The following is a 16,683-nucleotide window of genomic DNA, read 5'->3' on the forward strand; positions in this document are numbered from 1 at the left end:
TATGGTTCAGTTGGAAGATTTCGCCAGTGCTTTCCCGCGAACGCGAGGTCTGACTTTCCCGGAGAAGTGTCGCCTCTCTCGGCGTCTGTTCTGTGCAGTGAGCGGCAGAGAAGCAGCGCACCGCAGCCGACACGTCAGTACATGAGTACAAAACAGCGTTTCCTAGCACCTGTCGCTTACTGATTGTTTGGAATTATAAATATGAGCATAGTTCGTCTGTTAATATCACATGCACTTTTTTGTTTGTTGTTTTTTTTAGTTTGTTTCTCAGACGCAGGCAGTGCGCTGCATGAGACAAAAAAGTAATATAGCCGAAATAGCCGCTCTTTAGTGTAGATGCATGTTGATTTTATCAGACGATGCCGCGATTATAAATGAGAGTGACTCCTGATTAACATGTATTAAAAGGGGTCGTGTTTAGTCACTATTTAGTGTGGTATTTTTTGACAATATTCACTCATCATGACAGTAAAATAGGGCATTCTAAGTCAATATACTGCAGTATTTCCTCTCTCAATCAGTAGAAAATATGGTTAACACCTGGTCATGCATGGAAAAAAAAATACCGTCATGTACCGTGAAACCGGTATAATTTTGAAAAATACCGTGATATACATTTTTGGTTATACCACCCAGCACTAGAAGATACCCTCATTTTGTTCCAAATCCATGTAATTTTGAGCAAGTGATGACATAATTGTAATTTTTGGCTGACCTATTCCCTGTAAGAAGTATGAATTCAGTCTGCATTTAAATCTAAACACTTGATTTTTGCTGCAGTTCCTCTACTTTTGTAGTCTGATGAGCTGAATGTTGTTTAACCTTGCTCTCTTATTCCACCCATAAACAGTGAGTGATTTATGAAAGCTGTCATAAGCTATCCTTTGCGTTATGCTCACGAACACAAATCCGTCAAATGGTTTCCACTCCACGGCAAGATACATGAAATGGGTGGAAACTGATTATCCCCATTGACCTGTCGCCGTGCCGTGAGCGGCCTATTTTGTCCTTTTTGCAATCTGTCACATCAAACGTAAGCTTTTTCCCACATTCAGAACAGAAGTCTAATTTTGTTACATCAGCAGAAATAATGCAGAGCGGTAAAAAGTGCTGCCTCGGAAGATGGAACAACTTGCGTTCGTTTTCTTAAGCCCTGCTTCAGCAGCTTTTATGAAGCGTCCATTAAATCAATATCTAAAGAGTGAGAGCAGTTTAATGCCGACCTGTTTAACAGGTACTTATTTTCAATGAAGTAATTAAGGGACCATTTGGAGTGCAACCCGCTCCCCCTAGCAGCCCTTAAGGACTGTATTTCCTTAATTAACAAATATCAAGCCTAATTGATTAGCCACTTACAGGTCACACCTCATAAAGTGGGAAGCTATCCAGGGGTTATGATTGTAGTGACCCAGCTTTGATGGAAGCTGTCAAGTTCTTCTGAGTGTGATACTGAAGAAGATCGGTCTTCTGTTCTTACTCTGACGTGCCTTTTACAGTGTGCTGGAGCCAAAGCTTGATCTGAAACCATTTCGCACGTTTACACCACAGAAAAATCGAATCTGCATCGCCCCCTAAACCCTACGGGTCTCACATCTTGCATCACTAACTTGAAAGTTATCAGAAGTTTTCATAACTCAATCCGGCAAAATCTAAATTAAATTAGTTTGGATGTTAAAAATACATTGTATCATTGTTATAAATGTATTGCTTTGAATTTTGTTTCTTAGTAGTTTCGGTGGTTCCATCAAAAAAGCTCAGAATGGTGAAAAGCCACTGAATTAAATTATATAAAGGGTTTTAAAATAAACCCTTAAGGGTTGTAAATGACAACTCCAATGTTGTGTTTTTATTTGTGAGTAGGTGAGTTGCATCACAGCTGAGCACAAGCTTTTCTGTAAAAACATTTTCGGTAAAGACTAGGGTAATTGGAGAAACAAAAAGAAACAACAAGGCCTGGAACAAACCATGCCATTCAGTACCATTTTTCACATTGATGTGTTAAGTGTACCACAGCCTGTTGGTGTTTAGTTCGGCAGCTGTTTAGTTCGGTGAAGTTCACCCATGTATTTGATACTCAGCTTTGTTTATTCTGCCTTATTTTGCAGTGTATTCTGGGATCTGTACTGTGCAGCTCCAGATCGACGGGAGACATGTGAACATTCCAGCGAGGCCAAGGCTTTCCACGACTATGTGAGTTCCTATTTTATCCGCCGTGGGGTTTGGTTGAACCTGAAGTTCTGCTGTTGGTGATTTCGTTAACCCAAATTATCAGGTTTACTCTCTTTTTACAGTTACCGGTGCTGTTTATCTTAAGCTTCGGTTCATTTTTGATAGAACGCATGTGCTATAAATATGTTCACCCAGGTTGTGACTTTTATCACTGAAAATTTCGTAATATCTATAAATATCATCGTAAATCTGTGGTAGCTTCATTGTCTACGTACCAGGATACACCTTTGGTTCTAATAAAGTTCTGGCACAGTAGCCCAGATGCTTAAAGGGGATAGTTCACCCCAAAAATAAAATTCTGGTATAATTTACTTACCTTCATGTTGTTCCAAACCTGTATGACTTGCATTCTGCTGTGGAACACAAAAGAAGATATTTTGAAAAATGTCTTTTCGGTCCATAAAAAGAAAGTCAACTGGACAACAACGTCAAGATTTCCGGTTTTGTGTTCTGCAAAAGAAAGTAAGTCATACAAGTTTGGAACAACAAGAAAGTGATGGACACAATTAAAATTTTTGGATGATCTATCCTTTTAAGGTTGCAGGATTAAGAGTAGCCTGGGCTATCTTGAAGGTCTGCACCATGACCCTTTTGACCCCTTGATCTGCGGAAGACCTTTAAGTTAGTAATGGAGAACTGGAGTAGCATGTGTGGACAACCCTTGAGCTCCACCAAAAAGGGTAGTTCTTTGGCTTTCCAACTGCAAATGACCATGTTAATGTGACCACAAACACTGACCCTTGCTCAACCCTTGGGTCTTGAAGAGTTTTGAGTGTTGGCGCCTGTATCTACAATTTGCAGAATACACTGGGACCTCTTTTCCACTCCGCATGTTTTCTTTGGCAGAAATTTAGCGTCAAATATAAATTGTGCAAATATCTTTTACCCGACACATTAGCAGTGTTAAAACCTCGTGAATACGCTCCAGAGGAGGATAATGTGTCAAAGATTATATGAAAGTAACTATGATTTACCGCTAACTGTTAGCACCAGAGTCTCACCTGGACCAGATCTTGGGGCTTGAGTCATGAAAGGGATTATCCGTCTATTCTTGCCTCAGACATTTAATTTACTGGACCTGCTAGCAGAGAACAGTTACAAGTTTGTGTCAGCTGCCTGCTGAAGTTTCAACCAATTGGAATCTGCGCGCCTGTGTACGGCCTCTATAAGATTAATTACATGGTTAATTAAATGCCATGCTTAATTAAGTCTGACGTGTGTTCAATTAATCTATACGCCTAATCATTTCTAACACCCAATGGACACCTGGGATTGTCGAAATGAGTGTTCTGATGACCCCCTCCTCCGCACGACTGACCACCCGTGCTCGACGTTGACGCGGCTGTTGTGAAACAGGCTGTCGGCTCCGATTAACTGTTTGAAATGCTCGTGGCCTTTTCTAAGTAAACTCCAGATAAGTTTCTAGGCTTTGCTACTGGATCTCAGGGACTCGGCGAGTTTGAAAGGCTCAGATATCCTGCCCCCGATTTCTAGTCTGAGGATTAATGACCGGTTTCCCCTGACCTTTAACCCTCGGCAAAGTTCAGGAGGTCAGAGCATATCCGGCCTGTGTTGTGTCCCATTCCGAATGTTTTCCCAAATCTTTTCATCAGGCTATTAATCTCCATTTGCCTTCAGAATGTTGAGTCCAGTGGATTAATTCTGGGTTTGGGGATTTTATTAATTGGGCTAGAATGAAGTGAACACGTCAAGTTTGTTCCTCGAGGGTTACTCAGCGCTGTTGAGCGATTTCCCCAGCCATCAACTCTCGATCCAATGGCTGGCCAATTCTTGGAAGACCTGAGGCCACTTTCTGTCTATTTTTGAGGCTTTTGTAGACACCAGGCTAATGTTGTGTGAAGAGTCTTATGGTGGAGGTCGTGACGAGTTTTGGTGGTTATGGGGGTGGTGGAGATGGAGGACGAGGAGGAGGAGGCGACGGTGGAGGTCCCATGGGTCGCTCCAGACCTGTCTCCGTCTGATTAACTTCAGCTCTGGGATCCCTGTGGACTGGCCGCCCCATCAAGCCTGCTATCTCAGGCAAGGCTGATAACAGTGCCCATTCCCTAGCGTGTCAGTGGATCAGGGGCAGAAAAACAAGCGGGTTCCCATGAGTCAAATCCTCCTCACTGTCAGCGCCGCAGTTATATTGGCTTCTCCAAGTCAGGGCTTCAACGGTGACTAGGTTTTTGCAGTCGTAGCATTAAACCGTTATATTTTTGTTTGTAAACTTCCTGGTGGTGGATTTTGGGGAAACTCTGACTCTTCTTTCTTTTTGTCTACCCTTCTTTTCTCTTTTTTACTCAAGTGGCCAGTGATGCACTTTGTGCAAGTAAGTCCTCCAGTTGGGAGGAAAGATAATGGGATATAACATGCAAATCTTGAGAACTGTGGAATCTGGTTCATAACTAATCTGAGGATTGTTATAGGATTGTGACTCTGGCTGGGCTCCCAGAAGTGGAGAGCCAGTTCCCCAAAACCAGGCAGCCACTAGTGCCACCAAGAAACCCTTGATACCACATCTTTACCACCCATCCCCCCCTTTTTAAACAGACAGGGTCATCTGGAAGTACTTCAGTCTACTTATAGACAAGCTATTGAATGCTACTCTCAGTTATAGAGGATCTGAAATCAGCATTTAGTCCAGTATTAGGGATGCTTACTGAATAGAAAGAAGGGAAAAGAGAAAAACATTGAAAGCAGGATATAGTGGTACCTGCTCACTGCAAACTTCCTAAAACTCCCACAGAAGCCCGTCTCCCATCAGAGCCTTTGTCTAAACCTCTGTATTTAGTTACACCAGCAGAATGGTTTGCATATTTGTCATGCAATTTTGCGTGTGGAGTTGCTTGTAAACAGATGAGTTCATAACAATATTGTTCTGGTGAGTGATTTGAAAGATCTTATCCTTTATTTTCTGATCGCCGTCATAGCTGCGGCCTAGTATTTTTTTTTTATTATTATTATTTTTTTTAGATAGTGGCTTTTACAGTTTTATCTAGATGGTAATCCTGGTTCTGTGAAAAGTCTGTTGATGTTCATGTGATAATTGCACATTATTAATTTGGAGATCTTCAGGAACTCCACCACAAGGAATTTCACAAAGCAAGCTTTATATTTTAACACTGTATTTCTAATATCATTGTATCTATATTGGTTGATATTGTATGTATGCTATTGATATTGATATTGTATATATGCTGGCATTGGATATTTATTTTATTGTAAATGTGCTATATTTACATTTAAGTTTTTGCTGTCGCATAATGCTGACTTTAAGATAATATTAATAGCCTATGTTATAAATGATAATTTAATTAATTATACAGTATTGGTTAATGTATATATTTAGAATGGACAGATACTAATAAATTGATTTAATAAGCAAAATGGTACAGATATATTAAGCATCACCAGCAAGAACCTGTCTAATGTAAATTCCCCGAAGAACCAGGTCAGGCGAACCCAAAACCAGCCTAATTATTTATGGCCTCCTTAGATTGATAATTCAACCAAAAATTTTAATTTTGATCATTTATTCAGCCTCTTGTCTTTCCAAATTTGTAAGTGTCTGTCTTAGGCAGAACACAAAAGATGTCATTTTAGAAGTTCTTCAAAGTTAAATTTTTATGTTCAGAAGATAAGACAGTGTGGTCCAAAACCCCACTGACTTAAATTCTATGGGCAGTCATGCACATTTGGAAAAACCTTTTTGGGCGAAGTATCACTTGGGTTTTTAAGACTAATTAGTAGTTCAGGTGACCTACTAACTAGTCCATTTAAAAAAAACAACAACAACATAGTTTTGGACATCCTTAATGTCACCCAACCTGTCTGCTACATCAAGTGTCACGCTCTGAAAGATGGTTTTCCCCATCCCATCACGTACTGACAGAAACATTGCAAGTACATAATGGAGGTCCTTTTCTTGACCCTCAGCACTCTTGAGTTGCTCTGTTACACCGTTAAATTGGAACATAACTAACACCGATTTCAGCCGTCACATATGCCTACACGACAGACATGAGCGTTCCTCAATGACACACTTACGAGGCGGAAAAACTTGGAGAGGACGGAAGAGCGACAGACGAACATGTTTTTCGTTGCGGCATCTTTTGGCAGCGTTCTGCGTCATTGAAAAGACAAGTGGAGGAACAGGTGGTTTAATATATCCGAGCGTTTCAAAAGTGGAAAGTGAATAAGCATTGGTCATTGTCTTCGTCTTTCTTTTTTCATGTGCTTCCAGGTGGTCCTGATGACTAATGTGTGACTGTAATTTTGAATGTGAGCTACGTGCCGCTTTTCTCCTCTCAATCTGAGGTGTTCTCACGGCATCATCTGCCCTAGCGTTCACCTGTCTGTTTTTCCCCTTTCGTATGCTCAGTTTCTGCCCTTTTTCATTTGAAATCTCTCAAAAATGCCTCCCATTCTCTTGCTCTCAATGAGAATTACCAGCTTTTTGAAAGATGACAAAAAGGAATAAACCTTAAAGGAACGAACAATGACTAACACACGTTTTCACTCAAAGGCTTTGTCGTTGTTCACCTTCATCTTCCTCTTTGTTGATTTTCCAGCTGAAAAACACCAGGAGAGAAGCATATGTTGTATTTTGGATGCTGGTCCCCAGCATGAGATGTTAGCATGCTAGTGTCCCCACCAGGCTTCACAACTAGCTTCTAAGACTTGTTTTGTCAAGTTTCACATATGGCGCTTTTCCACTGCGTGGTACGACTCGGGTCGGTACGGCTCAGTACGGCACGGCATGGTTCGGCTCGGCACGGTTTGCGTTTCCACTGCAGTTCAGTACCGCTTTACAGTGGGCGGGATTATTCACATGTCGTTATAGTTGCGCCGCCTCTACTACCACAACTCCTAAAAAAAACTTTTTCATTCCGCATCGCCCCATCAAGCTCTCGCTGGATCCGCTCCTCTGCTATCAACGAGAGGAACGTCTGTACTTCCGCAACAGACAACAAAACTTTTTGGTTGTTAAAAAAAAGGTGCGCTCGTTCAAAACAGTTGCGTTCGATCCATCGCTGGCTGTGCTGATTTAAATCTAGCGGTTCTTTTGTGTTTGTGTCGCAAGTTCAGTGACGCAGGTAGTGACGATTCTCTCCGGCCAATCCGTGATCAGCAGAGTTTACACGTCACGTTTTGGTAACGGTACGGTTCGCTTGGAACCCCAACCGAAGTGGTACTAAAAAAAGTACCACGTGCTGTACCCAGTGGAAAACCCCCCAAAAGTGAACCGTACTGAGCCGTACCGTGCTGTACCATGCAGTGGAAAAGCGCCAATAGTTATGCCTGTTCACCAGCTAACCCAGCATGGAAATATGTTTAAAAAATGTTTTTTACTCTTTTACCACCCCTTTTCTATCTTTAAAGAGTTCATCAAGCTTTTATGACTTTCCTGAGCGTGTTGTGTTTAAAAATAAGTGTGAAATGTGGTCTCTTTGTTTTGTCTAGCCATAAGAGACATCAAGAGTTACTTTGACCCTTTGTTTGTTGTTTACGTTTCAGAGCGTCTGGATATAGGGTGTGTCTGAGGGTCATTTATTTATTTTGAAATTCTACCACGTCATGCTAGATATTTACTAAGGTCTTAAGTTTAAGTAGTGGAAGGGCCTTGTTTCATCTTGAAGAGGTGGCCTGTATGTTATCAATCCTGTACTATAGTTACTTGTCTTATTAGCACTGTTTTTGTTGTCCCTTGGCTTGTTGGTACCGCTTTGTGTCCTTTTAATGTGTGTTGAAGCAATCGTCACGATGCAGCATATGCATATTTTGTATATTTTCTTATGAGTTGCTCTGGTGAGGCGGCATTTGCCAAGAAAATAAATGGAATTTAAATGTCATCTGTCTGGAGGAGGTGTGACCTGAACGCCGTCTGAATTCCCACAATTGCAAGTCTCCCTCCCAAGTGCTGTTTTGATCTAAACTCCGTCGTTACTTTGAAGATGGCCGGCCAACCCAGATTTAAGTCCAGAGATACTAGTTTCTCACAGAAAATGGAATAAATTACAGACATTAAATGAAAAAAACAACAACAACTGGTAATTCTCCACAGGCAACATTGCAGATTTTGTTGCACCATTACCACTGTCGTGCAATGTGGCTTTCCAGTTAACATTACTTTAGGTTTTGACTGATAACCAATAGGCTAAATTTGATCATTACCAGAATAATTTATGGTCTGCAATCAAGCTGTCTTTTCACTATCGCTGACATTTGCATACTATAGTCGCATTTTGCCCCCTAGTTGCAGTCACTCGAAACGTTACTGCTTATTAGTGTTAACTTTAACGAAAACTATGACGAAAAATGTTCATTGACGAGTTTTTTTCCCATGACTGAAATGAGGGGTTCACTGAAAAAATAGAGGCAAAATATTATTGCAGACCGCTGTACACGCCTCTACTATGTGAGCTTTTTTGTATGCGGTTGCCAGATATCAAGAGTTCAAATGTCCAAATCAGAGCTTCTCTGTTAAAAGGATGCATTTTCTGTCCGGTGTTTTGCTTAATTTTTGCAATCTGGCAACTATGTGCACACGCTCACTCTTCATTCGCATCTCCATGTGAGATGTTCAGCTTAAACGAAAGTGTCATTAACCCTGTCTGTATTCTGTTATGAGATCTCAACTTTTTTTTTTTGCGATTGTGGTTGCTGAATAAATGCACTTAACCGCTGTTTTAATTGAGAAACATTATTGTAATTAGGAATTGTTGGAATTACTATTAGGAATTTTACTGTTATAATATTTTTTTGTTTATACATATCTACAAAGTACATATCTAAGTCTTTGATATTATTTATGTATTAAAGAACCTATAATATCCAAGTCTTTGATAATATTTATAATATGAACTTTATATATTTTTTTATAAAGCTCATTCTGATTATATATTAGTTAGCATGTAATAAATCAGTACGCTAGATGAGGTAAAATAAACCATGTGAATTAGTGTTAATTTTGTCAGCTATTTTTAATTTTAGTCTTAGTCCCGTGTTAAATGTACTTGTTAGTTTTTATCATATTTAGTCAACCTTATCCTGTTTAGATTTAGTCCAGTTTTAGTCGACTAAAAGTCTCAACATTTTAGTCTAGTTTTAGTCAAAGAAAACTTGACATTTTAGCAATAAGATTATTATTAATTAACCGTACAGCAGTATTAATTTTGGCAGCCATTTTTAATTTAGTCTTAGTCTTACTCAAATGTACATTTTAGTTATCATATTTAGTCAACCTTGTCCTGTTTTTGTTTTGTCAAGTTTTAAATCAATGAAATGTATGAGCATTTTAGTAAGGTTTTAGTCCAATCTTAGTCACATTTTCTCATGTTGTATAATGGTTAAACTGATAAAAATTATTTTTTTGCCTCGAAATTATAATCGTAATGATTGTTGTCATTTGAGAAATGTACTTTTGCATTTCAGGTATTGCACTTTCACCAGTAAGCACAAATCAATAGAATGTGGACTGGTCTATTTTACCTCATCTAGTGTACTTACTTATTTTATAAATTAATAACAAAGACTTATGCAATCTTTCTGTCTACATTATGAAAACTGCTAAAACAAATGAAAAATATTATAACAGTGAAATTCCAAGTAATTCCACTATAATTCCAAATGGCAATAGCCTATTTCTCTATAGGCTAACAGCGGTTGAGTAAGTGCATTTATACAGCAACCACAGTCACAAACAATATAGTCTAGATCTCATGACAGAACTCAGACCGGCTGAGTGACACTTTCATTTTGATCGCTAAACTCCAGCTTATTTGTCGGTGTTTTCAGATCATCGGCGGCGGCGCTTCCGCAATGAGGAGCGAGCGCATGCTCATGGTTGCCAGATTGCTTAAAATAAGCAAAACACCGGGCAGAAAATGTGTCCTTATAACAGCGAAGCTCTGATTCGGGGATTAGAACTCTTGATATCTGGCAACCACACTCATGAGAGCTCGCGTAGTAGAGTCGTGTAGAGCAGTCTGCAATAACATTTTGTCTCCTTTTTTTTGATGAAAATAAAGAGGTTTTCGTTAAAGTTTAATTTTTTTTTAATACATTTTAGTCTCGTCTTATTTTGTCAACGAAATTGCATGTTGATATAGTCATAGTTATCATTTATTGACGTTATTGTCGTCTCGTCTTAGTCATGGGAAAAAAGCTCGTCAACGAACATTTTTCGTCATAGTCTTCGTAAACTAAATTAACACTAATGTGAATGAGTCCACATTCTGTTGGTTTATGCTTATTGGTGAAAGTGCAATTTAGCAGACTAAAACTTGGCTAAACAAAAACAGGACAATTTTGACTAAATATGATAACTTAAAAGTACATTTGACACAGGACTAAGACCAAATTAAATATGACCGACAAAATTAACACTACTGCTTATCACCATGGTGATATGAATAAATAGTCAGTATATTCATGCAAAACAAATGATTGTTAATATATTTGAAACAAAATCATGAAGTTTTTAATAATAATTTTGAACATAATTATTTATTAATACCCATTTTATAGAAATAGTGTTTAAAGATTATTATTTTACTGCAAACATATTGGTAATTCTCACTTTGCGCTCATAGTTTTTAAGCTACATAACATACGGTTGGGCGATCGCGCAGTCTAGTTGCAAATATTTGAATTTCAACACAACTAAAGTTCAAAACAACTAGAAATTTTTACATAGGTGTATGGTCCTAGCTCCTGTACTATTTAATTTGAAAATAAGGACTTCCAGTTTGTCGTTTTTTGAAGCTGTGAAAATGTGGCATCAGTATCTAATCGTTTTCGAACCTCCATCTTTCGTTTTTTGAAAAGCATTGAAAAGCATTTATGAAAGCATTCGTTGCCAATACCTTCTTGGTGACCTTCACATTGAAGGTTATCATGATGAACTAGGGAGTCGCAAACAATGAAATAAAGTAATTCTCCATTGACTGACTTGCCCTGCCATCTTGATCTGTTCTTCAGAAGCGGCAGGTGTTTTGCTTGCTTTCTGCGCAACGCTTCAGATTCCTGTTTGCACTGCTGTGGGTTTTGTCCGAATAAACCATCTGGTTCTTCTGCGAGTGTCAATACAGAGACCGCAGTGGTGTGTTTTTCTCATAACCTTGCAAGGGGGTGTGAATCAAGGGATACCACAGTTATTCCAAGTCTCTCGATTTCATTTCGTCCCTCTTTGTTGCGCCAGCGGTGGGCAGCGCTAGTGGCTGCGAGGTTAAGTTAGCAGGTCCCTCAGCTGGCATTTACCACGTCTGGCACCATTGGCATAGCGGGCCACCTTTCTCCGCTCTGCTTTCAAGTGCCGTCTTGGCGCAATGAAGTAAAACTGTCCATTTGTAATACAGCGGTGTGCTCGGGATCAAGTTTCAACAGGCTTCCCTGGATTGCAAGGAAAAAGCCACAAAACTAGCATAAATCCCTCAAAACAAGCTCCGTCTTTAGGTTCCTGTAGATTGGGTTTACTCACGCAGGCAGCGTTTATAACTGGAGATTACGTTATTTGATTTGGGTGGAGTGTTTATTCTTCCACTTTTCACCTCCGCACACACATACTATGCTGTGGTGAAAGACGCAGCGGCTCATCGTCTCTGTCTTGTGCTGCCGTTGGTCTATTGCCAGACAGTGAGCGTAATGCAGAGTAATTATTATTTTTATACCATGTGCTTCCAGAGGCTTTTACTAGAAGTCAAAATCGCTCCCCACTGACCGGCTGATTACCTCTGAGGCCGTGCCCACACCTGCCTCCAGTCGTACCTTGGCAGAGCTGTACCCCGCTGCCCCAGCGACAGAATGACGGGGCTTAACTGGGATGGTTCTTTACATGTCTTAATTGCCACGTTCACTGCTTTCACTGTCTCAACATTTCACAAGATCCTTTCTTTCTTTGCTTGCTTTCACAAAAAAGTACCATGTTAATGCTGTGATATTCTTTGAAGTACTGTGGAGACAGCCTGTATTAAAGTGTCATGGTATTACCATAAATGTACCATGGTAACTTTTCTTTCTTGCTTTCTTGTAAGGTTGCTTGCTTTCCTGTTTCAATAACAGAAGTTATATTACCATGGTACTATTACCTTGACTTTTTGACATGGTTCCTTTCCTTCCCTTTTCCTTCCCTTTTCCTTCCCTTTCCTTCCCTTTCCTTTCCTTTCCTTTCCTTTCCTTTCCTTTCCTTTCCTTCCATTTCCTTCCATTTCCTTCCCTTCTCTTCCCTTCCCTTCCTGAAAAAAAGAGTATTGTAGTATTAATTTTTAGACATGTACAATGGCATTATCTTTTTTTCTTTTTTTTTTATCTGGGAAAGTCAGTGTTGTCGTATTACCTTGACTTTTTACACATGTACAGTACCATAGTATTTTCCGTCTTTTGTTCTTTTCTGCTGTTTTTTTTTCTTTTCCTTTTTAACTGTTCTTTTTTAGTCTTTTTGTTCCTTTTTCTTTTCATTAAATACTATGAATATTGATAATTATTAAAGAGTTAGCTCACCAAAAAAAGAAAATTCTGTCATTAATTACTCATCCTCATGTAGTTCAAAACCCGTAAGACCGCCGTTCATCTTCAGAACACAAATTAAGATATTTTTGATGAATTCTGAGAGCTCTCTGACCCTCCCATAGACAGCAGTGTAACTACCACGATCAAGGTCCAGAAACATAGCAAAGAGATCGGTAAAATAATCCATGTGACATCAGGAGTTCAACTGTAATTTTACGAAGCTACGAGAATACTTTTTGTGCGCAAAGAAAACAATAATAAAGACTTTATTCAACAATTCGTCTCCTCCGCGTCACCCTATAGCGCTTTTTTGGAGAATATCCACTGAACGTAAACCGCGTATGCTATTCTGTGTCAGCTGCGTCAGGCGGACATTTTCTATGTTTACGCTTTGATTTGAATGAAAACAACGTATCCGTGTGATGCATCAGCTAAAGATGCATCTGTCTCTGAGCTGATCAGGTGTGCTCAAGCCCCTCTGTGTGTGTGTGTGTGTGTGTGTGTGTGTGTGTGTGTGTGTGTGTGTGTGTGTGAGGGTCGGTCAAGGCCACCCTGAAGTTATGACTGGTTCTGTGGGCCCAGAGACCCAGGTTTCCTCTCTGGATGAGAGCCTTTAAGTCCAGAAGAATCCTCTTGTTCTCTCGGGCTTACCATAAATATTGTTTTCATGAACCATGCTTTTTTAACCTACTTCACATGATGTTAAACTTTTTCGGTGTGGTTATCCAAGCTCATGGTTTTAGTTAAGGCAGCTGTAGACTTTCAGTTATGTGACACTGTTTTCATTTGCTCTGACATCTGCATTCTTTCCACCAGCACTAATTCACAGAGTTCTTCATCAGAGCAGACCAGCCAAAGTTAGGGGGTTGTGACACTTGGTTTTACGTTCAAGCCACAGCTGCATTGTTGAGTTATGACGCTCTCCTCTGTGCTTTTGTGCATTGTTGTCTCCCTTTTAAACACTCAATATGGCTTCTTTATCTTTATCTACATTCAGATTTAATTGCTTTGTTGTTAATCTCATGCATTACGCTTATTGCCACATTGTTCTATAGTCATGCCACATACATGTATCAAAGGGAAAGCTCACATAGATTTTAGTTTCTTCAGCGTAGATGGCTTTTATGAAGATGTTTATGCCGTATTTGTCCGATTATTTTGCCCACTTGCATTTGTTCTCCTTCATCTCTTACATCTGATCTTCATTTTGTCTCGTGTGTCTCTCATCCTCTCACTCTTATCTCTTTTGGTCTCATACCTCAGACTCTCCGCACAAGATCGAGTGTTTAATAACTGCTGCAGTTTATAAAGGCTACAGAGTCAAACAAAGGTCACAGGCTCTTTGGCTGCCAATCACAAATCTCAAACCGCTGCTGTCTGAAATGTTAAATCACACCTTGCCCTGAAAATCTGACCTTGCGTTGTTTACCAAATGTGCAGGTGCCTTGGTTTTCCCTCAGTCTGGTTTGTAGAGATAGATAATCATTTGTTCTGTTAATATCATTGTGTGAAAAACCTGAAATGTATTAGCTATTTAGCATGTCTGCGTATGTAATAGCGTCCTACAGCATGCACAGACAGTTTGTCATGTTTTTCATGAAGCATGCCACTGAGGAAGAGGAGGGTGATGAAGAGGCCGGGGGAGGGGCAGTTGACCTGATTTTGGGGGGCTGTGGAGGCTGTGGTAGTGGTGTTGTCGGAGGGTTTGTAATCCAAGGGATGCGCGGTCAGATTAGAGTCTGCCCCATATTACAAGAGCCGGGAGAGGGGAGGGCGAGAAAGTCACTAATGGCGCTTTTCCACTGCATGGTACGACTCGGCTCGGCACGGTTTGTATAATTATTTATAATTTGACATTTATGTATTTAAAAGTGTGATAATATTATTTTTTATATTTTTAAATATTATTTATTATAAAAAAAAAATTCTCAGGATAAAGTTGTTGTTTTTTTTCTCCAGATTTTCCAGGAATTCACATGCTCATCATTCAAAAAGTTGCATATTTGTTGATGTATTTGACCTGGTTTTTGGTACCAATAAAGTTACTAAGAAAGTTGGTAAAACTGATGGGTATGATCAACATATTTTATAAATTACTTTATAATAAATTGAATAGCAGTGCATTATTTTATAATAAATTAAGCATATTTTTGGGGCCTAGCTGTGACTGAAAATCAAACCAGAATGCATAACAATGCACCTTTTGTATATTTCTCAACCTGTGCAGCTTGTGTTGGCATAGTTCATTTCTAAACTATTTTGGATGAAATACTGCTTCTGTCTGCTTTACCATTTATTAATCTTCCTGTTGCGTGGCACATTTTCAACTCCTTGTCTCTTGTTCGCTGATTTATCACGAAAGGTTATTAGTGCATGCTGCAAAGTAAATGTTTGTTGGTAATAAGCGTATCAACGCGTCGCAAATGCCCACCCAAAATAAAGGGTTTGACACTGCTGCAAATTGTGTTTAATTGCACTAATTAATATGAGCCTGTGACTGCCAAATCTGATTTTTCAACAACGATATGCGCTAGGCTCGGCATCAAAACATTAATGTTAATTCTGATATTAATACTATGTTTCCTGTTGTGGCTTTTACTTCACAAATGTAATTATTTGGCTGTGACATTATTATGGTTGACTGAAATGACTCTGGTTTATAATTATTTCTTGGCCTGGTTGTGATACAAATTAATAGTTTTGACATCTGTTGCTGTTCACAGTTTATGATGTTATAATGGTTTTAAAAACATGCTGTGATGTGCAAGACAGATCTGATATATCATAATGACCCATGTGATATTACAAAAACAATGTCTAATTTTTACCTCACAAATATTTTCTTGAATAAATGGATAAAAGTTAAAATAATTATTGGGATTTTTAATAGTTATATGATGTGTGAAACATTTTAGGGTTGAATATCTCGAGAAAATAACTATATTGTGATATTTACTTTGATATATAATGCCTCACACCATGATAGAAGATTTTGGTCATACCACCGCTACTAATATTAATTGAAAAAAACATGCAGCAAACAAAAATAAGCTCTAATATCAGACATTTTTGGCAAACTGTGAGGGTTGACACTCTTGATAAGAGAAAAAGAGAGAAATATCGACTTTCGCCGAATGTCCCTCTGCTCTCTCTCCTGTTTGTTCTCTCAGACTTTCCTTCTCTGTTGCTTTCTCTCGTTCCATCTCTCGTCTCTCCTGTGCTCCATGCAGAAATTATTTCCGTTTCTGAATTAATGAGGTTCAGCTGAACCAAAATCTCTCTTTCTCTCCACCCCGAACCCCCCTCCCTTTCATCACAGGTTCTTGCACAAATACACACTGGCGCTCGCATACTTTGTCAGTTTCAACATTGCATACCGTCGGCAGAAATTTACACAATTTCAGATATGTATGCAACAGTAACAAACATTTATCTCATATTGGAAAAAATTGAAAATGCTTCACATGTTTGAAACAAAATTGAGTCCGTCCTGAACACCGAGTTTGTTTACATGTATAGTCTTACACATTTATGTTTAATAAAACAACTGCCTTAATTAGATAAAAATACTAAAAGATAAAAAAAGTAGTTATTATTTGTGTGTTTACATTTAGACCTCAAAACCTGAGAAAAAAACAGTCAGCTTTTTATATCAAACCAATTTCTGTTGCCGTTTTGATGAAAGCACACTTAAAACCAAATTAAATTAAACAATATGAAGAATATTATTTTTGATACAGCGGGTTTTCACATAGACACTAGTCCGTGTCATTTCTGATGGCTTCGATTAACACAATGGTACTGGCTGGATGTGCCTCGTGGGTCAGGGCCTAGAATCGGGTCTTGTCACCATGGTAACTTTGTGCAGTGTATGCAAAATACTACAGTGCTTTGGGACCGTTGGAGGGTATTAAATCACCCTCCCCCTGTCCACCCCCAACA

At 39.1% G+C, this 16,683-nt stretch overlaps 1 protein-coding gene across 2 annotated transcripts in view; it reads left to right on the forward strand.

The window, feature by feature from the left end:
• Window positions 1-16,683, forward strand: part of LOC107676978 (single-stranded DNA-binding protein 3-like) — a 65,624-nt gene that overhangs the window by 19,674 nt on the left and 29,267 nt on the right. For both annotated transcript variants that reach the window (XM_016471748.1, XM_016471749.1), the window contains exon 4: window positions 2,106-2,190. In XM_016471748.1, the coding sequence (XP_016327234.1) occupies window positions 2,106-2,190 (85 nt within the window). The remainder of the gene's footprint in view (window positions 1-2,105; window positions 2,191-16,683) is intronic.

The sequence above is a fragment of the Sinocyclocheilus anshuiensis genome, unplaced genomic scaffold (genome assembly GCF_001515605.1).
Source record: "Sinocyclocheilus anshuiensis isolate Anshui unplaced genomic scaffold, SAMN03320099.WGS_v1.1 scaffold420, whole genome shotgun sequence".
NCBI lineage: Eukaryota > Metazoa > Chordata > Actinopteri > Cypriniformes > Cyprinidae > Sinocyclocheilus > Sinocyclocheilus anshuiensis.